This window comes from Tyto alba, unplaced genomic scaffold, assembly GCF_018691265.1.
Source record: "Tyto alba isolate M040663 unplaced genomic scaffold, T.alba_DEE_v4.0 Super-Scaffold_7, whole genome shotgun sequence".
Taxonomy (NCBI): Eukaryota; Metazoa; Chordata; class Aves; order Strigiformes; family Tytonidae; genus Tyto; species Tyto alba.
In genome coordinates, this window is record NW_024881328.1 from 43,656,153 (window position 1) to 43,678,550 (window position 22,398).

The following is a 22,398-nucleotide window of genomic DNA, read 5'->3' on the forward strand; positions in this document are numbered from 1 at the left end:
TCTGTCAAGACAAAAGTTGGGTCCCCCAGTTCAAGCACCAAGGCATAATGTAAAAGCCCCAGTGGAAAAAGGAACAGAGGCGTAACAGTAGTAGGAGGGTCAAATGTTTTACCCAGAAACATCTTATGGAGATACGTTCATCCAAGCTGCAATGCCATGGAAGCCCAGCCATGAAGTGAGATACTGGCTTTCTGGGAACAACATCTCCAAAAGCAGAGGGATGCAGGCTCTAAAGAAGAGAGATAACAGAGCCAAAACCTGTAGCTACCAGATCGGCTTGGTAACCCAGCAGAGTGTTTCCTGCCAGGTCCAAGCCCTGTAACAGCTCCCTTGTTTCACTCATGCCCTGCAGGCCTCTTTAAGCCTACACTGAAGTCTTCCTGGCTGTCCCTAAAGTGTCACAGCACAAGGCCAGATCGGAACAGAAAACACAGAGATATCAGCCATCTTAGATAATGTGAAGCAATCTTAGGCAATGTGAGGCACCCCTGCTCCTGCACACACTGGGAGGACAAATATACCAGCTTTCTCAACATAGCATCCCTGACGGAAGAAAAACCTTCTTCAGCTTCGAAAATCACCGGAGACAGAGAGAGTAAGCCTACCTACAGTCTGCCAACTCGACCTTCTCAGAGCTTGAAAAGCAAGTGGGAGAGAAACACTTTTTTTGTCTTGCTATTAAATCCTAAAATAGCAATATGTAGGAGAATCCTACCCTCCTGCCCTGTGCACTAAACTATGGCTGGGGGGGTGGGGGGGGGTGGGGATGCAGGGAAGGGGGGAGGGCTGGAGTAAAGTTGAATTCCCTGCTGAAGGGGTTCTCAGCTGACCAGAGGTTCCAGGAGACAAAGCATTTCTGTCTACAGTCTCTTTTCTAACTCCAGGGTGTCTGCCATTGTATGCACAGCCTAGTTACAGTTCACTGAATTAACACAAAAAAATGAATTGATTTCCATAATGAAAAAGGCTCCACATGGCTCCAAGAGTGATACAAGAAGAAAGGGCGCAGCAGCTTGGGAAGATTGGAAAAAAAAAAAAAAAAATCACTTTTTGCTTTGTTGAATTGCAGTTTTGAGCCCCCAAATGAACAGCTATTTTTAGCTGATCATCTGGAAAGTGCAAGGGAGCACAAAGCACCGGGGTGAGCATCACTGTCTGCAGGAAGCCAGTATGCAGCCTCGAGAGAAGGTTAAACATAGTCAGGCACCGCACATCTGCATTATCAGCACTGCACAGGGACCAGCAGCACAGGTCTATTTATAAACCAGACATGTACAGCCTTAGCCTGCCTTGAAAGACTAGGATTGCAGGCTGACAGCCTTCAACAACACACTGCCTAATTTAATTAAAGAGATGGCCATGTTCACATGCAGACACACATGCACACGTCCTTTTCCCAGGAAAGTTCCAAACAATGAGCTCAGCATTTTGAAAACAATACATTTCACAAAGGTTTCTGTGCAGAGGGCAAGCATCTCCAGCAAATGTGTCTTCACAAAACTCTCCCATTCCCTCACTGTGACCAAATGTGACCGATGGGCTATGGCTGCTACAGCTCACCACTGCTCAGGTAACCAGTAGCCCTTGGGGGGTTACTGGGTTGGTTTATAGCCCTGGACATGAAAAAGTCACTGCAGCAGTATGAATCTGCGTGGACAGAAGAAATTAATTCAGTTTGCAAACAAGGTGTTTGGGAGCCACACATATCTTCTGCACCAGGACAGATTGCTGTGCCATCAGTTTCCATACAGAGAGGTGAAGCCCAGTTTCAGATATAAAGATCTGGCTGCCACCAAGCAGCTAAAGGGAGCATTTCCTTGTTGCAGGACTTGAAAACAAACACCTCTATCATCTCCTCCCTGTTAGCACTCTCACTCCCCATTCTCCCTGGTGAGCAGGACCCTCCTGTCCAGCAGTCCTTGAGCCAGGGACCTATCAACAGCAAAAGGCAGGAGGAGAGAACTGGCTACAGTCCGGCTGCTGTGGGTAAAGCTCTGTTGAAGCACAACAAGCAACTTGCTGACAAAACACAGGGGGGGAGTATGAAGGGCAGCTGCTGGTGAGGCAACACCAGCCGCAGAGGAAGCCTGGAGGTCAGGCTGCAGCCGGGCTCTGCTGTCCCCTCAGCCCCTCTGGTCCCACCAGGACACCACTTTGAAACAGAAACCACTTTGAAAAGGCCCTGAAGGAACACGGGAAGCTATGTTTCGGTTCCATGCTCCTGGGCTTGTTCTGACAGCCACTGCAAATACAGTCCCCAGTGTCTTTGCTGGTGACTCATGGCACTCATTCAAAACACAACAACAAACCTGTTCTGGAGGAAATGATGCTTCTGGAGTCCAAGTCAAGCTTCTTCACTAGAGTATCAGGGTCAATCTTCAGCCCGGCAAAGACACCAGAAGATGAGAAGTCCCAGTCCTTATCAAAAAGAAACATTAAGCAGGAGTCAGTACAAACACCACCAGGCAACATTCATTAAAAAAAAAACAATCAAACCCAGTCCCATCCAGACAGGAGCAGGGTGCACACTGAGGTGGTAGTGTGTGGGTGCTTCTCTCCAGGTAAGCCACCCCCCTTGGCCAGGCCCCCCCCGGGCTCTTCCACACAGACTGAAGTTTCACAAAGTCACATTTTGGACTGTTATAGTCCTAGCAGATTTCTACCTGAACTCAACCCTGCCTCACTCAAGTGAATTCAGGTATTACTCCTAGGAAGACTGTGACCAGCATCCTGAGGAAAAGCGAGATTTATTACAGGTATGTAAGTACATAACAATATAGATAAGCAACAGACGAGCAGATTAGGGGCCCAAATCCTAAATCAATGGACATTAAGCCGATTCAGTGACCACTAGTAACTTACCAAATCTTCAACATCTAGTTCCTTCAAGCATCCAATACCTCCCTAAGCCCTGAGCTTCGCAATTGCTTCTCTGGTTGGCTTAGCATCTATTTTAGCCAGCAGTATCTCCTAGCGCCGATGCGTAACTTTGCAGGGGTGCAAAACCCCCTGTCTACAGACCAGGCTATTCCTCCCCCCTCACGGGGAGGGCTGCGGGTGCCCTAAAAGCAGCTGGCTGCTGTTCCACGTCCTTGCTGCAAGGGGGTTTGGGGGGAGTGCACCCAGCGTGAACCCAAACCGCGCGTTCATACACCAGCCACGGCCCAGACCCGCTCGATGTCTGCGTGTGAAACGACAGCTCCCACACACACACACACACCCCCCGCCCCGCGCCTGCCCTGACCCCAAACGCGACGCCAGGCCTGCGGAACGCGCCGGGCCGCCTCTCGCCCCGCCGGGGCGCAGCAGGTCCCTCGCCGCCACCTCCCCCACACCGCTCCCGGCCCCGCGCCGGGGGGCTGCGGCGGGGGCCCACGGCCACGGCGGCCGCCACACGCCGCGGGGGGGGGGGGGGGGGGGGGCTGACGACAGGCCCGTGGGCTGGCGGCCCGAAGCTCCAGGCTCCCCAGTTCCGCCTCCGAGGCGGCGCCGAGGCCCCGGCGGGGCTGCGGGGTAGGTCGCGGTCCCGGTCCCCCCGCCCGCCCGCCCCGCGTGTCGCCGCGCCGCTCCCCGCCCGCCCCCCCCGCTACCTTGCCGGCCGCCGCGCTCCAGCCGCCGGGGCCCGGGAGCGGCGGCGGGTCCCCGGCGGGCCGGGCCCGAGGGGCGGCGCGGTGGAGCCGCGGGCGCTTGGCCTTCCCCACCATGGCGGGCGGAGCGGAAGGGGCCGGGCCGGGCCGCGCCGCGGTTCTCCCGCCCCGCCGCCTCCCGGCGCCGCGGCGGGACCCGGTAGCTCCCCCCCCGGCCCCGGGAGGAGCCCGGGAAGCGGCTCCCAGCCCGGCGCCAGGCCGCCCGCCCCGCCGGCGGTTCCCTCGGGGAGCGTAATGGTGGCGGCTCCAGCGGCGGCGGGCGGCCGCCTTCCCGGGGGGTTAGTCGCCTTCAGGGGCAGGGAGCCTGCCCGGAGGTGGCTCCTGGAAGGGGTTGGTCGGTGCGCTTGGCTTAAACCCAGGGGTTTGACGCTGTTGAAGTCCGGTGTAAGCCCGTGGGGGAGCTGAGGCCTCATGAGAGCGCTGTACCCAGAGACCGGGATGCCACGGTAGGACAGGATACTGAAACTCCCCGCCGGGAATTATTTATACGTTATTACGCAATTATAACAAATCACACATATTATTATGCGACAGCAGAAAATACCGCCTGAGCCGGCGTGGCGCTGCGGTCACAGACCCAGGGGGAGAGCCCTGGCAGAACAGCCCCAGCTGGAGCTGCACCTTGCCACTCGCGTGGAGGTGTGAAACACAAGGCCGCTTCTCCCCCCGCCCCCCCCCAAGGGAATAAAAGGCTCCAGACTTGGGAACCACAGTGGGTTTGCTCTTAAAAACATCCAGTTCAGGCACCTCCTCATGACCAAGCGTACCCGTATGTAAATACTAGAAGGTTGAAAACAAAAAAAATATCTCTCAGGATGGAGATCCCACAGCCGCCCCGTACGCCCACTCCCATTGTGCCACTCATTCAGCTGGAGTATGGTGGTGGCCGGGACACACCAGGGAAGATTTAATGTTCGTCAGGGTTGGAAAATAACACCGGGAAAACTTACATTACACTGCTGTAGGCTGGGTGAGCGTCATTCAGGAGCAAAGCACCAAAATGACATCTCTGATCACCAAAATCAACAACTTCGGGGAGCAACGGCTCAGTGCCTAGCTGGACGCACATCTGGATGCCCTGTTCCCCACCCCAGCTGCTCAGGGGCATCCTGCAAAAACCACAAAGGTCTCGGAGTCGGTGGCAGGGGGAAACAGAATCTACTCTAGTAAAAATAAAAAGGGGAACTAATAAAATAAAGATGGATAAAAGAAAATAGAAGAATGTATGTTTAACAGCTTAAAATATTTACAGTTGGCTTGGGGAGCAAAGGTGCTACGACTAAGCACATACGTGTCTCCAAAGGATGCCCACCCCCTTCTCCTGCAGCAGGCTGAAACAACAACAAGGAGAAATAAAATGTAGAGACAAAAAGACATCCTGTACAAAATGAAGGTTGTTCCCAAACCAGGCAGTATCAAAGATTAAAACCTCAAGCAGGTGAAGCCGACGTGGAAGGAGCATGGGTTTTGCTGGCTGTGGGGGTAGCGAGCAGGAGAGGTTGGACACCAGTGTCCTAATGCTGCCTGGCTTGCTTCTGCTCGGACATCTTGTCCCATGTGCGATTGTGGAAGCACAGACACAGCGTAAGAGTAACTACTCATTGGGTAATACGTGTAGTAAATAGCCAGGACTAACGAGCTACCACACTGCTATGCTGGAGGGGCCAGGTGGATGTGTGAAGGGTCCCTTGGGAATTGTTAGGGATAGTGCTTTGCTGTGCATGTCCGCCCAAGGCCAAAGCTGCAAGAGAACCTGAGGAACAGCTTGGGAGGAGCTGGGAGTAAGGCAGTGATCTTCAGCCTTGGGCTACAAGGAGTCATGGCATACCTGCTCTGCTCCTGCTGCTCCAGGTCAGGAGGCTCCTAGCTCTCCCACCCCCACCCCTCCACCTTTTGTCAGTGGGAGCAGAGTGATTTGACGAACCCAATGAAATAATTGAAAAGAGCAGCCTGATAAAGGCCTTGGGCAATACAAAAGGAAAAATTACGACAGCTCATCTCACTCGAGCACACTTCCTTCCCCCAGATCTGCAATCAGCGGCGCTGGCAGGAGGCCCCACCAGCTTTCCCAGCTTCATCCACCCCAGCTCCCAGCAGGCTGGTCCCCGGGGCTCCATCCCCTCCGAACTCTGCGCCAGCCAGGCGAAGGCTGCTCCAACACTCCCGCCCCGCAGCAAGCACCGCTACGCTGCTTCCTGGCTACACCCGGCGTCTGGCTGCGATGGAACCGGGCCAGAGCTCTGTTGTCTTCTTTAATAACACTCACCTCTGGAGCATTCATCCAGGGCTCAGAAACGTGCTGCTAGTGCTGCGATTCTCTTCGCTTGTTGCAAAAATAAACCCTGCTCCACAAGCGTAAGGCAGCAGGAGGTGAACTGCATTGGTGTCTTATAAATGCATCACAGTCACTCAGTGTTAGCTTGCTGGAAGGGGAACTTACAAAGCGATTAACAAAAGCTTCACATTAATTATCTTTATAAAAATCTACAATCCTGTATGTTTTCTAAACTTTTTTTTTTTTTTTTTTTTTTTACTTTAGTGCCCTAAAAAGGTTAAGAAATACTTGCCAGGAGCCAGTTCCTCTCTGCTCAGGGAAATACTGTTTTGGGTGCATTGGGAGGAGTTACTACAGCCTGCACAACAAGATTTGAAGGCTGCTTAACAAAAAGCCACACAGCTCTGACCTGTGCCACAGCGAGAACGGTGCTGGCATCCTCTGCCAAGTGAGGAGGCCTCGCTACCGCAGCAGCAAGCCCCGACACAAAGATTTCAGAGCCCAACCCAGAGTCTGAGAGGAGCCAGCTCACCATCTTCTGCACACCCAGAAGCTGCTAATAGCTCTCAAAGGAGCCAGTTTCCCCCGCTACCAGCTTTATTTGCCCACTGAGGGACTGGGCTGGCCTCTGGCAGTGCTGTGAAAGGTTAAAAGTGGGGCAAAAAGGATGGGTTTGGGGTAGGGACCCTTTCCTGGGTGTAGCGGGAGAGCTGCAGACCCCCTGGGGTAGCCCAGGGAGGAGATCAGCCCAGCCCTGTAGGACTTTGGTCAGTGTGAGCAGGGCCTTGGGTTTGCGGGAAGGGAACACGCCCTCCCACAGCCAGTGCTCTGACTTCCTCCTTTGGGCCCCAGACAGCATAAGGCAGAAATAGGAAGGAAAGATTGGGGTGAGTCGCAAAGCTCTCGATGCCCAGCAGTTTTTCCCAGCTGACCTCGAGAAGCTGAGACCGGCCTCATCCCAGCCCAAGCACTGGACAGAGGAGAGGGCTTGATGCGAGGTGAGTTCAGCATCTCCGTTTTCTGTGCTTCTGTTCCTCCTTTCAGGGTGGGGAGGCAGCCGAGCAGCAAGGTGGTTTCATAGCTCTGGTGTTTCCAGTGAATTTGTTTTATAATTCCTGATCTATCCTCTGGTAGCTTGAGTCTTTTAGGTGGGTTGCAGGAGGCTCGGCGCGGTGTCCCTCCCGCGTGCATCACGGAGTGGCAGTCAGTCTACACAGCCTTTGCAAAGGCAGCGTGCCTGGCCTGTAACGGTTTTGCTTTCGGAGGTAGGATTAAGTGTGGGACTGCAGGTGGCTATCAGGGGGAGGGCGTTGGACCCCAAACAGCCCCTTCCTTGCCACCCCCGCAGGCCTGGAAAGCAGAGCAGAGAGGGTGCCGTGTGCTCCCCTTGCACCCTCACGCATGGCACCGGGGGGAGCTGGCGCTGGCTGCCCATCCACCAGCAGCACTGGGCAAGTGCCGGGGCTGGGGGCCGCACCAGCTCTGCTCCCGGGACCCCCCTCACCCTTGTGGGGTCCCGAACAAGCACCCAGTGCCGGCGGCAGAATGTGACAGCTCAGAGGGGGAGAGGGAACCGGCACGGCGGCGTGGCACAAGGGCGGCGGGGCTGGCTGCCGCAGGTGAGGGGCCACCACCGGCATGCCAGCACGGGGACCTTCCTGGAGGTCCCTGCACCCCTGCGGGCCTGGGAGAAGAGGTGGGAGAGGCGGGTGAGACCCTCGTGCTTCTCCTTCATCTCTCTGCGCGCTGTACTCTGCTGAGGTCTATTGGAAACTGAACCCTTTGAACAAAACCACTGAACCCTGGCAGCGTCAGGGAAGGCGGAGAGGCTGCAGGCAAGCTAACCGTGGGCAGAGCAGGTCCTTCCTAAAACTGCCATGGCGCTCGGATGCGGACAACACGTGGGGCACGCTCCAGGTGTCAGGGAAAGCAGCCTGGCGTCTGTTTTCAGTGTTTTTTCCAACACCGTGGCCACAGCTCCCAGCCTCCCAGGCAGGTGAAGAGCAGCCGTGTGAACCCTTGCAGAGGCGGCGTGCCCTGTGGCCGACGGGACGCTGGTACGCAGCTTCTGCAGGGTGTGGGAAGGCTTTAAACAATGTGCTTTGCTGTCACATCCTGCTTCACACGGTGGTTTTGTGCTTTTTCTGTCCTCGTCTCGGTGCTGCTTCAGTCACAAGTGACCTCAGCATGCTGGAGAGTGTGGTGCAGGGTGATTTATTTTCTCAGAGAAAGACGTACTAGAGTCACCACAGGGCTGGTGGTCATGGGGGATCCTTCCTTTGCTCCCACGACGCACGAGCTCTGCCGGGTCCAGGGGACAGGCTGTGCCCTCGGGCAGGTCCCTGGGTCCCTGCTCAGGCCTGGGACTCTGCCCTGCATCTCTGCAAACACAGCAGCCGCCACAGCATCCCCTCTGGGATTGGCCAAGAGGTGATGCCCACTGGAGATAAGACACAAGAAATGGCTTCTCTGCTCTTAAAAATCGCAGACCACCCCAGGGCAAAACAACCCGGGCGGGGCAGCCCCTTCCCACGCAAGCAGGGCTCTGAGCCAGGGACACCCAGCAGCACAAACCCCCAGGGGCCCCCGGGGACCTTGGTGCTCAGAGCCAAGGGATGCCATGGGCCAGGGGCTCATCCCCCACACCCTTCCTCTGCAGTTGCTAGAGGCTGCTGGAAGGAGATATCTGTAAAATATACACGTATTTCCTGTGACAGGACACAGAAATACATATATATTCTTTACATATATATAAACACTTGTATATTTTTATATTTTTCAGTAATTTTTTTTAGCTATATAAAAAAAAAATATGTAAAAATACATATATACACACACACACTGAGTGTGATACTCTGCACGGAGGGAGTCTTAGCCAGTGGGAGACCCTGTGTATGGCCGCCTGCCTTGATGGGAACTAACCACATCACACAACCAAGTGATGGAAGAACTGGGCACGAGCCAAGCGACACCCCCTCTCCCGTCCTTGCTGTACCCCGCTCCGCTCGGCTGCCACCCGTGCAGGGGGCCTGGGGCCGCCCCGAGTGTGGGGGGAGAGGAGCAGCCCTGCTGGGTGCGATACCTGGCGCGATGGTGACGTGGCACCAGGGGTGCCGGGGAGCACGGAGGAAGCACGCAGGGGCACGGAGGCACAAGCACCGAGGCTAGTGGCATCTCGCTGCTGCAGGCGGGTGGTGCAAACCCCCCCCCCCCCAGGAATCCTCCTGGGATACTGGGCACGAGAGCGTGTCCTCGTGTTTTGCGAGAAAACGGACGTTTAGCAAAGCGCCGAGGGGGAGTTGTGGCTGACAGGCTGCAAGACCTGTCTCTGCTTGTAGCGAGGAGATCAGCGCTAGCATCAACACTTCCTCTTCAGCCCTATTTCTAAACCCCAAATGGCTCCTCCACGCTGCACATCCCACTGACACCCCCAACGTACCCAGTGCCCCGAGAGGCTGGCATGCCCCAGCTTCGCTCCCTGCCGGCACGTGGGACAGCACCCAACCCTCTCCTCGTGCACCTTCCCTGAGGCCACCTTCACATTTTCTGGCTTGCAGACCCTTGGGGAGCATCTTTCCCTGCGGAGCCGCGGACGAACGACACGCCGAGACGGGTTCAGTGTGGGTGATAGAGCATCAATCAACGTGTGTGTTTATTGGTCCAGGGTACATATATTTATACAGACAATGATAATTATTATGCCTACTAGTCACTAGCTGATTGGCTTAAGCTCTAAAGGTCGTATTCGCACGGTCCACCTACTTGCAGTTAGCTTACAGCCCAAGCTTCTCATAACACTAAGTTTCTCGTGCTACTATTTCTGATTCCTGTTGACTTGTTTTCGATACACGACAGTACCGTAACACAATGTTTCTCAGACCACCGTTACCATAACACTGGGTTTCTCAGACCAGTATTCCTAATTCCCCTTAACCTGTTTTCGACACACCACGGTACACAGGGCTGAAGCGTCCTTGACATTCCTCCTGTATCAGCAGCTGCGAGCAGCTGCAGGCAAACCCTAGTGAGGCCCAGCATCAGCAGCTAGAGCTGGCTCTGATCATACAATTGCTCGGTGGGCTCAGGACCCTTGTCTCTGAGCCATTCTCCAACATTTCCCTTTCTGAGTCATGCCAAGTATATAACATACAGCGAGCAACAGATGCTCCGTAGATGGAACGCCCTGCAAAGAGCTCCTGGTGAAGCGGAGCCCTGGTCCCGAGCCGCCCAAGGCCATGTGCTGAGAAATTCAGAGCTCAGGGCCAAGGAGGACCCCGCTCCCGGGGTGCAGTCTTCTCCCCGAAAATGCCACCATGCGGCCCTGGCCTGGGAGCAGAACCTGGTGGTGACGCCCCCAGCCCCTAACCGGGGTGCACCTCGCTCCCCAACCCGGGATTGGAGGCGGTTGTACAGCTCTGCAGTTCTGCTCCTTCACACCAGGGCAGGAGGCTGGACTGCGCGCATCCCTCTGCTTGCCTTAATTTATGGAAAAGAGAGAGAAAAAATGAAAATCCCGACATGCCGGGCAGATCACACCCAGGAGAAGAGCACCCAGGACTGGTGGTGGCAGGGACTGAGCCGAAGGAATCGTCAAGGGGGTTGGAGAAAACGCTGCTGGGGCCTATGTCTGGACCCTGCTGATGCAGAGTCAGACTGAAGATCTGCCTTCCCCGCCTCTGAACACTGTAAGGAGGCAGACAGAAGCAGAAGCCCCACTTGTGCTCTTTGCAAATCACCCTACATCATGTGTATGCTTACTCACCCACACACCAGTGAAAAATTTCCCTCCACAGCAGAAGAGAAGTGGTGAGCTTTCTTCCTCTGCTCTCCCCTAGTGTCAGGGTGTGCTTTACGTTCTTGTGACCGGGGAAAGAAATGCCTTTGCGGATTAGAAAGGCGTTCAAATCCAGCCCATTAAACGAACCCTACAAAACACAACAGCATGAACTGGACATGTGTTGAGGTTCCCACTTTATTTCTGGGGTTTGGGAGCTTTTTTAAATCCAGTTTTATCTGGAAACTTTATTTTATGAGATGAGCCTGTAGATCGGAGTCTCTAATCTCCAGCAAGAATGAGGAGCTCTCAGAGCCTCGGTCCACCCCATCGCTGCCCCACGCCTTGGCATGGCAGCAGGAATTAAACACTTGGAAACATTGGGCAGGTGGGATGCCAGGAGCTCATCCAGCCCGTGGGTTTGGTCCCCACAGCCTGTGTAGAAACTTCTAGCTTGTAGAAGAGCCTGGAGCCTAACTAGGCATATTTGGGGCGTCAATAAGCTGAATGTTACGGGAAACAAGGGAGGGAGAGGCTCTTCACTCCTGCCACAGCAGCAGCTCTTGCTGGGCAAGAGCCTGTTTCCCTGGCCCTGTTTTCTGGGGAGGTTTGCAGAAATACGGGCTCGCACTGTTTTCAGCATCCCCAGGGCACTACTGATTAACTAGAAACGTGCGGCAAAGCAGATGCAAGCAGCAATCAATAACAAATGAAGAGCGTGAGTACAGCTAAGAGTGCAGCAAACGTGGCCCTGAAGGAGCCAGCTGTGCCTCAGGGTGGGACGTTGCTCGTGGAGGCCCCTCAGGTTGGGCTGGCACATGTCCCCAGGTACACTGGGCACAGGGTGCCACAGCCCAAATGAGTGACCGAAGTCATTTTCCATCAGGGATTTGCTGATGTCCACCCTGCCTCGATAAGAGCTTGTACTGTTAAGACCTTTTCCTTTTTTTTTTTTTTTTTTTTTTTTCCACTTTAAGAGTTTTTACGTGTTGCCTGCAAGCTCAAAGAAAGCTGTCAGAATTCGGAGGTGGCAAAAATGTGTTGGGCCAGCTAAGCACAGCAAGTGAGTATCAGGCAGGCGAGGAGGGTGCAGGTGTGCGGATCAATGGTGCCGTTAAAACCTCAGCAAGGTGGACTGTGGTGATGGAGAGGGACTTGTGGAGGAGATCTTTCTGAAGAAGGGCTCCGTCCACCGACCGCAGGATGGTCTTGGGCCAGGCACAGCAGAGCGAGCTCCCGGGCCACATCACCATGAGGGTCTGACTGGGTGACCACCGAGGTGCCTGCGCAGCCGCGCGGTGACAAGGCTGCCGGAGCTGTGCCGGGGAGGCCGGCCCCAGGGCAGCGTGGGCTTCCCAAGGCTGCAGACCTTCACATCCAAGTGGCCCCGGCCGTAAGCAGGGGTGGCAACCAGCCTCGGTGGTCCTGCCACATCTCCAGGTCCATGCTACATCTCCAGGTCCATGCTACAGCTGGGCACCACACCTCACTGTGCAAATGTCACTGAAATGACACCCACTGACCTACCCAGACCTTCCTTCTGCCCTCAGGAGGGAGACCAGACCTTCTTTCAAGGCTGACCAGTGTCATCCTTTGCTTGTCTGGTATCTTACAGAGGCTGATGAGCTAAGAAAGGAAATCCTTATGTCTCGGAAGGGGATCTGAGCAGCCCCACGTATTAACCTGGCCTCGAAGCCTTGTGAAGGTTTCCCTTGTTTTCTCATTTCCGCTTCACTCTGAGCTGTTAATTCGGCAGGAGGGGGTGATGGCACTTTGGGAAGCTGGCTGGAGCCAGGGAGTGGTTATTTTCTTGCTCAGGGCAGTGTCAGAGCTATTTCAAAACCAGTGACCTGTTTTTCAGATGCTGTGTCTAATATTGCCAAAAGGGGCAATGCTCGTTGTTCCTTCGTGCTGTCATATTCCTTTTTGCTCTTTTAACATATTCCTCTTTTCTCACTTCCTCGTGTATGTCCTTGTTGCAAGAGGGGTGACTCTGTTGGATTTTGCTCCAGGGCTGTGCTGGGGGGAAGGTGTTACGAGAAATTACAGTGGTAATGAATGTGATCTCATTGACACCACGGGAAGAACACTGAAAAATCACTCCCTGAGAGCGATTTGGCCAGCTTTGTGGATGGCATAAATTGCTGGAGTCAGGAGACGTGCTTTGGGGCAAGAAGTGAGTAGTGTGAGCAGCTAGAACAAGCACTGTGAGAACGTGCTTGTGAAGACCAAGGTCCCTATTGTGCTCTGAAACGCTGGTGTGGCTGAGGATAGTAAGTGCCCGTGAGGTTTGGACGATGTGCTGGGAGTCCTTCCCTGCGCGCCGGTAAGAAACGTGCAGCCACCTCCCCCCAGCTCCAGGGCCAGAGCCCCCACCCACGGCACCACGGCCTGGCCCCCCCTCCCCACGCGGGTCTGACTCCAACACCTCGTCCTTCTTCCCCACCCTGCACGTTGGGCAAGAGCCAGCCTGTTGTTTGCCACGCCGCACCACGCAGCGCCAGCCCACGGAGGCAGGGCCGCGGCTCCCCTGGGATGGCAGTCACCCGTGCTGCGACGCTGGAGACTCTCGCTTGTTGGAAACCCTCAGCAGGAAAACTGACATTAATTCACTGCATGGAACACTTCATTTCCTTGATGAATTGGTTAAACGGAAAGCAAGTCGTAACAGATTTTTTTTTTCCATGTATCTAGCATGCCGTGCTAGTTAATTAATAGCAGTGGTCCTTTTGTTCATTTTAATTCCAATTTCCATCCAAATATAGCTTCACGTAGAAACTGAAAAAACTCACATCAGTAAAAACTAAATGCAGTGCTTGAGGTTTTCCAATGTTACATAAATATATAAGTAGAAGAGTCTGGAGAAACACTACATCAAGCTTAGCAGCACTCCAGCTGAACGCATGGAGATCCAGTGCAAGTTCCCCCTCTGCTGACTTCCACATTTAAGCCCCAAAGCCATGTTTGTTGTAAACCAGCTATTTTTGTAAGAGCACGTGAGCCCCTCTCCCGAGTCAGCCCGCACAGCCGGGGTGCCCTGCCCTGGCCCTGGCTGCCTGGCGGCTGGTCACCCTCCCAGGCTCTGCCGGCAGCGGGACACCAGTGCCAAGGGCAGGTCCCCCTGGGGTCACCGTCCTCTGCAGACATTTTCTATAGGGTTCGAGGGCTTCCCCCCCCCCCCCCCCCCCGCGGCTGCCGTGCACCAGGTGGTCACAGGGATGCTTTTTGTCTTGCAGAAAATGTCCCGTGACTGCTGCCTCTGGCTGCCGGCGGTGACCTGGGCGCTGCTGCTGGTGATGGCTGGTGAGTCCGACCGGCCCTTCCTCGCTGCCTGCCTCCCGGCACTGTGTGTGGGCAGTGAAACGGGGAAGGGAAGGACCCAAATGCTGCCCAACAGCAGCAGGCACATGGCATGGAGAGCTGCGCGAGGGCCGGACCCTGCATTTCCTGGGATGTGAGGTTAACCTGAGCCGGCCCAGCTGAGGGACAGCAGGGTGACGACCCTGTCAGGGCTCCCAGCATGGGGTTCATAGGTAGGGTGGGCTCAGGACAGCATAGGTGCCCAGAGCTGGGTGTCAGAGCACCCCGTGGCTGCCACTGCTGCAGATCAGCCTCCCCGCAGCGCCCCCCATGCCGATGCCGTCTTCTCTCCGTTTCAGCCTTTGCCATGGAGTGCCCCAAGATCAAGGTGGGGACATGCAAGGACTGCATCCAGTCTGGTCCTGGATGTGCCTGGTGCAAGAAGCCGGTAGGTCCGTGTAGCCTCTTGCCCTGCCACCCCCAGCACCCAGCTAATGGGCAGCAGGGTGGTCACCCTGCCCGCCCGGCTCTGCCTGCGGTGGAGGGGGGAGGCTGTCTCATGGGAGTGTTTTATGTCCTACATGGTGGATGGGGCAAGAAGGGATCTGGCAGACAGGACCCTTCAACCTCCCTTTCTCCATCGGTACCCTGGAAACCTGGTTTGGGCGCTGGGTCACCTTGTAACAAGCCTGTTCATTTCCTGCTCCTCTGATTTTTTTTCCCACTGATGTTGCAACATGCAGAGTTTCACCAAAGCTGGCGAGCCAGACTCCATCCGCTGCGACACCATCGAGCAGCTTCAACTGAGAGGATGCCAGGGCAGCGAGATTGAGTTTCCAGTCAACAACATTACAAGAACACGGGACAGTCCCTTAAGCAATGACATACAGCTGACTCCCCAGGAGGTGCACCTGAAACTGAGGATAGGTACGGTCTGCCTGGCGTTCCCAACGCCCTTCTGCTCACCCTCACGCTCAGCTGGGACTCACAGCCCGCATTTCCTCCCCTTTTCTTCCGAAAGAGAGGAGGATCCCAGCGCGGGGCGGGGGGGGGGGGGCGAGGAGGATCCCAGATGGGGTGAGATGTGAGCCACAGCGCAGCCGCTGATCCCAGCATCCCCGTCCCACAGGCCAGCCTGCTGTATTCGAGGTGAAGTTTCGCCATGCCGTGGGGTATCCCATTGATCTCTACTACCTCATGGACCTCTCCTACTCCATGCTGGATGACCTGGAGAAGGTGAAGAAGCTGGGAGGGGAGCTGCTCAGGGCGCTGGAGAGCACCACCCCTTCTCGCCGCATAGGTGAGCCTGTCGCTGGCACGGGACCCTGGCAAAGCTCTTTGCTGCTGGGAAAAGCCACGGGGCTGGAGTGGGATGCAGACAGTGGGCAGTGTGACCTGTCCTCTGCCAGGCTGGAGGGTGTGCCAGGGCAGGGGACATAGACACGGACATGAGGGACAGCAGATTGTCCATGCCCTGTGCCACGGGGATGCCTGCTGGTCCCTGCTGCCCCTGACACTGCAGTCTTGGATGCCCTAGGGTTTGGCTCCTTCGTGGACAAGACGGTGCTGCCCTTCGTCAACACGCACCCTGAGAAGCTGAAGAACCCCTGCCCCAACAAGGACAAGCAATGCCAGCCTCCCTTCGCCTTCAAGCACATCCTCTCGCTGACCGACAACGCCAAGAAGTTCGAGAGCGAAGTGGGGAAGCAGTTCATCTCGGGGAACCTGGATGCCCCCGAGGGGGGGCTGGATGCCATGATGCAGGCAGCGGTGTGTGGGGTGAGTCCCTGCGTCCGCCCCGCTGCTGGCAGCCACGCGCAGGCACGAGGGCTGTGACCCCACGCTCGCGGGCTGTCCCTCAGGAGGTGGCTCTGCCCCTCTCCAGGTGGGCTCTGGAAGCCCACCGTGCAGAAGTCCTGATTCACCAGTGGGCCACCTTACTCTGGGGAGGGGGTAAGAGAGCATCTTACCCCAAAGCCTCCTGACCCCGACCTCCTGTAACCCACCTCCCCCATGCCCTCTGCCACGCACTGTGGCTGACAAGGGACTTTGGCAAGGGCCGTACCGTGCCCGCTGGCCCTGTCCTGCCAGCCCCGCTCAGGGACGGCTCTCCCTGCCACTCGCAGGACTTGATCGGCTGGCGCAACGTGACCCGCTTGCTGGTGTATGCCACGGATGACGGCTTCCACTTCGCCGGCGACGGCAAGCTTGGAGCCATCTTGACCCCCAATGATGGCCAGTGCCACTTGGAGGACAACATGTACAAAAAGAGCAACGAGTTTGTAAGTACCCAGGCGCTGCTGGGCGGCTCCACACCCTCAGCCTCATTCCCCCAGGCAGAAAAAAAAATAGTCACGTAAAATGCCTGTTGCTGAGACTACGAGGTCACCATAATCACCATAATTTGGGCCGTGAAACACAAACTGTCCACCCTTCTGCTGGGGGGGGGGAGACTGTGCTGAGCATGTCATCCCTCTCCCCACCTAGGACTACCCGTCTGTCGGCCAGCTGGTCCAGAAACTTGCCGAAAACAACATTCAGCCCATTTTTGCTGTCACCAGTAAGGTGGTGGATGTTTACAAGGTAAGGAGACTTGAGACGGTCCAGGTGCCTCCCGTCCCTCCCCAGGAGGACAGAAACAGCTCTGCGTGTCCTCCCACCACTGCCCCCTGCTCTGCTGTCACGCCAGGGGCACCGCTCACCTCTTTCCTCTCCGTTGGCAGAAACTCAGTGAGATGATCCCAAAGTCGGCAGTGGGAGAGCTGAATGAGGACTCCAGCAACATCATCGAACTCATCCAGGTGGCCTACAATGTAAGTGCTGGAGGAGGCTGTGTTTTGCCTGTCTGGTAGGGCTCGGAGCAGGGAGAGGTTCCCATCGTGTGTCCTCACCGTCAGAGGACCAGGGCTTTGAGTACAGGACATGCTGAGTCCTCTGCCCACAGCAAGCAAGAGGTTCCTGCCTCTCCAATGCTACCATCTGCCTTTCCAGAACCACCCCAGGCAGCTGAGACCCCAGCCTGGGGTGCTCCCTGCCCCTATCCCCTGGGCTGGAGGGCAGCCCTGACCTGAAACCCCACACCCCCTTGCTTTGGTCTCCTCTTGGACTGACGGTGCTTTCTCCACCCTTTCGCCACAGAACCTCTCCTCACAGATCATCCTGGACCACTCCGCCCTGCCAGACGTCCTGGATGTCAAATACGACTCCATATGCAACAAGGGCAAGGTCAGCTTGGACGAAGCGAAAGGGCAGTGTGACAACGTCAAGGTCAACGATGAGGTATGTTCCCCCACACCAGGAACACCCCGCAGCTTGCAAGGTTCCTGATGCCCGGCCTGTTTAATGTTGGTCCGGGTTTTCTGATTATATGAATTTAAGGCCAAGAGGGTCTAAAATGCTGCGAGATGTGGGGATCCTCCATTGTGCTGGACGTGTGTGTGCTCAGCCTGGGGGCAATACCACCCCTCGGCTGCTAAAGCTACCTGGTGGTCTCTGGCCCTTCCCTTTCTCACTCTGCACTCTCTAGGTCATCTTCAGAGTGAAGGTCACGGCCAAGGAGTGCATCAAAAGCCAGTCCTTCACCATCCGGCCGCTGGGCTTCACAGACACCCTCACTGTCCATCTGGAGAGCAACTGTGACTGCAACTGCAACGAGCAGCCCGACCCAACTGCCTGCAGTGGGAAAGGCAGCGTCATCTGTGGGATCTGCAGGTACGTGCTCTCCCCTCAAAACACTATTTCAAATGCTGCCAGGGCTGGGGAACTTCTGGGAGAGGGCCATGGGCCAAGCCGAGGGCTTGGCTCTGCAGCTTTGCACCAATTTTTTTATTCAGAGAGGGAGATTTTGTTCATGGAGGCAGGGGACACAGTGAGCTCTCTTTTCTGTTGGTGGAGCCTCTGTTGCTTTCCTAAGGGCATCCACTCCCCAGTCCATCCAACCCACCCATTGATCAGACAAAGATTTCTGTAGGAATCTCTCAAAATCCCACTTCTGGGCTGCAGTTCACGCAGGTCTTTGAGTGCAGTTATTGCTTTGTGGCCCCTTGGTGTCAGGGAGAGGAAAAGATGGGGGTTCCCCAGGAAATACTCAGATCTTCTTGGCAAGGGTTTGGAAATTATACAGACAACAATACTTTCCAGGCAACCATTTGGTGTTGTAAATATGACTGGGGGAAAAGCAGCATTTCTGTGGTTTTCTCCCGGTCAGCTGCCCTGCTGCAGCACGGCGTTAGCACCAACATGCCATGGTTGGTTTTCAGCGAGGCTGCCCCAGTTTTGCTCCGCTTTGGCTGAGGTCTGGGCCCTGCACCGTGCCCCACGGCCTTTCTTGTGGCCGCCGACCCAGGCTTACTCCTCTCCTTTGCCGGCAGCTGCAATTCGGGCTACCTGGGGAAGAACTGCGAGTGTGAAACCAAAGGCAAGACCAGCAAGGAGCTGGAGAGCAGCTGCCGGAAGGACAACAGCTCGGTGATCTGCTCGGGGCTGGGAGACTGCGTGTGCGGGCAGTGCATCTGCCACACCAGCGACGTGCCCGGCAAGCAGATCTACGGCACCTTCTGCGACTGCGACAACGTGAACTGCGAGTTTCACAACGGCTCTCCCTGCGGCGGCAAAGGTGATGCATCTGCCGGAGGGATTCTCCACCAGGGCGCTGTTTAGAAAGGTTAAGTCCCCAGGGAGATGCTGCCTTTCCCTGCCAGAAGCCGAGTGGGTGGGTTTGGGGGGGTCCTGGGTCCCACCACAGCAGCCTGCAGGACCTCCCCGACCACCCCACGGAGGGCGGCACGGAGACCACCCCACGGTGGGCGATGCTCTCCAAGCACGGGCAGAGGGAGGGCAACCTGGCGCTCTGTAGGATCCCCTGTAAGGTCCTTCTGCTGCAGACCGCGGGAGGTGCGACTGCGGGGAGTGCAAGTGCACGCCTGAGTACCAGGGCAGCGCCTGCCAGTGCAAGAAGTCGACAGACGGCTGCTTGAACATCCGTGGCAACGAGTGCAGCCACCGCGGGACCTGCCACTGCAACCGCTGCCAGTGCCGGGAGGGATACCAGCCCCCCTTCTGCCAGGAGTGCCCCGGCTGCCCCTCGCCCTGCGGCAGATACGTGTGAGTGATGGGTGTGGAAATGGGGCGGGGGGGCGGGGGGTGGCGGGGATCCTCCCCACCTCCCAGACAGGCTCAGGTGAGCCCTGCTTGCTCTTGAACAGAGCCCAGCCATGACCAAAGGCGGGTGAGAAGGCTTTTGCCCCTGCAGAGGTGAGCTGTGTCCACCTGTTTCGCAGCTCCTGCATGGAGTGCAAGGCCTTCCTGAGCGGCCCCTTCAAGAAGAACTGCTCCCAGGCCTGCCCCAACATCCTGGTGACCGAGCAGTTGACGGGGGCGAGCAAGCAGTGCAGGGAGAAGGACTCCGACAACTGCTGGATCTCCTTCCGCATGGTCCAGGAGGACGGCGAGGAGATGTACACCGTCAGCATCGATCCTAAAAAAGGTGCTCTAGTGCGGCTCCTCCTGCCCCTCTGCAGACAGGCTGCCAGCTCTGCCTCGCTGGGGGCTGCAGCTGGACGCTGTCTCTCTGCCCCGCAGAGTGCCCAGAGCCTCCCAACATCGCGCTGATCGTGGGCAGCACCGTCGCCGGCGTGGCCCTCATCGGCCTGGTGCTCCTGCTGATCTGGAGGCTCTTGACGGAGCTGTTTGACCGCCGGGAATACCGCCGGTTCGAGAAGGAGAAGTCCAAGGCCAAGTGGAACGATGTAAGAGAGCCTGTCCGCAGGGGTGGGGTGTGCTGGGACGCTCACGTACACGTTGGGGGGGGGGACACCTGGAGGGGGGATGTCCTCTCCAGAGGCAACCACGGCAGACCTGAGCCCTCCCCACTGGCCGCTTTCCCAGCCAGCTGGATTTTGCAGGGGACTAAAGCAGCCTGTGGGCTCTTCTGCCAGCGGTGCCTGCAGCGTCGATGCTGGGAGGGGTGGGGTGGATAACGCCCCGCTGAAAATCCGATACAGCACAACAACGCGGGCCTCTCAATTCTCTCCCTCCAGGCTGACAACCCCCTCTTCAAGAGTGCCACCACCACGGTCGTGAACCCCAGGTTCAACGGGCAATGAAGTGGAGCAGCGCCTGGCAGTGCTGGGACCCTCCATCAAATAAAGAAACGCCAAGCTAGGGAAATCTCAAACTAAGGCTCCCGCCTCCTCGTCTTTATCCTGTTGGTTTGTTCCATTCTTCCAAGAGGCCACTGGCACATCAGGCGCTGGCTGAGGGGCTGAACCACGCCTGTCTGCTGGCACAGGTTGGGTTAGCGGAGCTGGGAGAAGGGAACAGACGCAGCTTTGCCACAGATGGGACTGCAGAGCAGGTCTCACAAGAGGGCACATGCAGTGGTTCCCATCCCAGTTACCGGCTGTCTCCGCTCTTGATGCTATCTCTGACTTCTGGCAGGACTCTTGGACATCAAGCCCCAACAGCAGCTGAATTCACAGAGCGCTTCCACCTTTGATTTGGAGCTGGGATTTCAAAACTGCTATTTCCCCGGGAGCAGGATCTGCTCCATGCCTTTCCCTGCTGCACTGGTCTCCACCACTATGTTTGCACTAGTTTCTAAAGCACTCCCTGCTGAGGTGGACGTGGAGGGTCCTCTGGGCTGGTGGTCTGCTCTGGAGTTTGCAGTGAGGTGACGGGCCCTAAGGGCTAGCAAGCACCTGTACCCAGAGCAGAAGAGCAACTGGGGAACACGCACTGAATCTTTTTCCCACATCATCAGCTGCTTCCCGGCGTTGCTCCCCTCTCAGACCTACCTCGGGCAAGGTTCTGCTTGGGCTCCTGCAAGTTTGCCTTACCTCCGCCAGGCCTAGAGCCTTCTTCATGACAAGGATGCAAAGGAACAACTGTTTGAACGATGAAACGGCACCGTGCACGTGAAGCATTGCCTGCAGCTCAGAGGTTGGCCGGGGCTTCTTCCACCACCCCCAGGGCTACGTCTCTTCCCTGCCCAGTGAGCGCATCAGACACGCTGAGGGCCAGGCACGCAGAGCACCCGGCAGTACAGGGCCCGTCTCCAGCTCAGCGCTTCTCCAAACCATGCACAGCAGCTAACTGCTCTTATGTTGTGAGGTCATTCCTATGAAATAGCGGTACAATTCCATATTTGGCTTAAGTTTGGGAGTAACTTGCATATGGCTGTATTATGTCAGATCTTCATTTGCTCTGAAGAGGTTTAACGTTAATAAAAATTAATATATAAAGTAAACACGCGTCCTTCTAAGAATCAGGTGCAAGGCCAGCAGCTGAAGAGTTCATTGGAGAAACTGCAGCAAAATCCTGTCATTGCTGCCAGCATCTCCCATAGATACAGTGCCTGGGATAGACGCTGGCCAGAGAAACAAACTGTCTTCTACACAAATTTGCCACCTATGCTCTGAAAGATGTCACCCTGCAAGCCAAAAATGACTCACTAAATGATGCAAACCAGTCCTTGTCCCCGCTCATCTCTGCTGGCAGCTATGTGTAAACTACCTTAAACAATACTGGCTGTATCACATCAGATCAGGGGTTAATCTGGGCCATTTTGCTGTTCTTCAACAGTGACTGTGAGGGTCTAGGGCAAGGTAAGAGGAAAGAAAGCGTGTCTGATAGTCGCCCCAGTACTATCCCAGCCCGCAGCTATTTTTGGCTCAAGGTTCCCCAGCTCAGTGTAGGTCCTGTGCACCCCATGCCTGGCTGCACAAAGTCACCAGAGGCACCTGTAAGGGCTCTGGCTCTTGGATGCGATGCCCATGGCCAGGGACCTGGACAGAGGTTGTTACTTGAACACAGAGAGACTGTCCGTCTCCACCATCAGCAGCTGTAGGTCTTTCTGCTGGTGTGGTGTGTGCAGTAGAAGCACAACCACTTATGTGCTTTGTAGGACAGTTAGAGAAAATCAGTGAGGAATCCAGGCTTTTTTAAAAAATACATATGAACAGTAACTGTGTAAAACAGCAGTATATTCTAGGGCAGGCACAAAAGCCCAAAGGCAAAACAGTGAGCTAAGAACGGTCTTTCAGGGCTCTGGTCTTGATTTAGCCCAAAGGCTTGATGGTCAGTATGTGGAGAGCTGCTTGCAGAAGTTGGAAGTATTCTCAGAGAGATGTGGAACAGCCCTTTCTCCAGGCTTCAAGCACTGCCCCAGAACATCCTTTCTTAAAGTTGTTTCATTTTCACCAAGAGTAAATGAACTGCATTTTCTCTGACTTGGGGTGAGGAGGAGGAAGCTGGTGGGTTTTCAAGTCCAGATGTTGGCTTGACTTTGGTAAGAGCAGAAGTCAGCAGTACAGGCTGGGACACCCCGACCCGTTCAAGTGGCCGTTCTGCTGACTGGGAGAGCACATGGTCCCCCCCTCCCCCTGTTACTGCACACAAAACAC

The 22,398-nt window shown here is 56.0% G+C and overlaps 2 protein-coding genes across 5 annotated transcripts in view; one reads left to right on the forward strand and one right to left on the reverse strand.

The window, feature by feature from the left end:
• The window catches only part of SLX9 (SLX9 ribosome biogenesis factor), a 59,687-nt gene extending 53,744 nt beyond the window's left edge, over positions 1-5,943 (reverse strand). Inside the window, exons 1-2 of one of the 4 annotated variants that reach the window (XM_042783916.1) lie at positions 5,914-5,943; positions 2,310-2,418 (exon numbers count right to left, since the gene is read on the reverse strand). In XM_042783916.1, coding sequence (XP_042639850.1) covers positions 2,310-2,418; positions 5,914-5,928 — 124 coding nt within the window. In that variant the 5' untranslated portion in view covers positions 5,929-5,943. Of the gene's footprint in view, positions 1-2,309; positions 2,419-3,244; positions 3,320-3,590; positions 3,940-5,913 lie in introns of those variants that run through there. The other 3 variants (XM_042783915.1, XM_042783914.1, XM_042783917.1) reach the window with 3 other exon arrangements.
• Positions 5,944-5,952: 9 nt separating this feature from the next.
• Positions 5,953-21,242, forward strand: ITGB2 (integrin subunit beta 2). Its single transcript, XM_033005780.2, has 16 exons — positions 5,953-6,920; positions 13,933-13,999; positions 14,356-14,444; positions 14,740-14,923; positions 15,126-15,296; positions 15,534-15,775; positions 16,123-16,278; positions 16,484-16,579; positions 16,720-16,809; positions 17,135-17,275; positions 17,523-17,707; positions 18,367-18,611; positions 18,880-19,099; positions 19,276-19,481; positions 19,577-19,743; positions 20,035-21,242. Exons 2-16 carry the CDS (start codon positions 13,936-13,938, stop codon positions 20,098-20,100), a joined length of 2,322 nt encoding a protein of 773 aa, XP_032861671.2. The 5' UTR covers positions 5,953-6,920; positions 13,933-13,935; the 3' UTR covers positions 20,101-21,242.
• Positions 21,243-22,398: the final 1,156 nt, after the last annotated feature.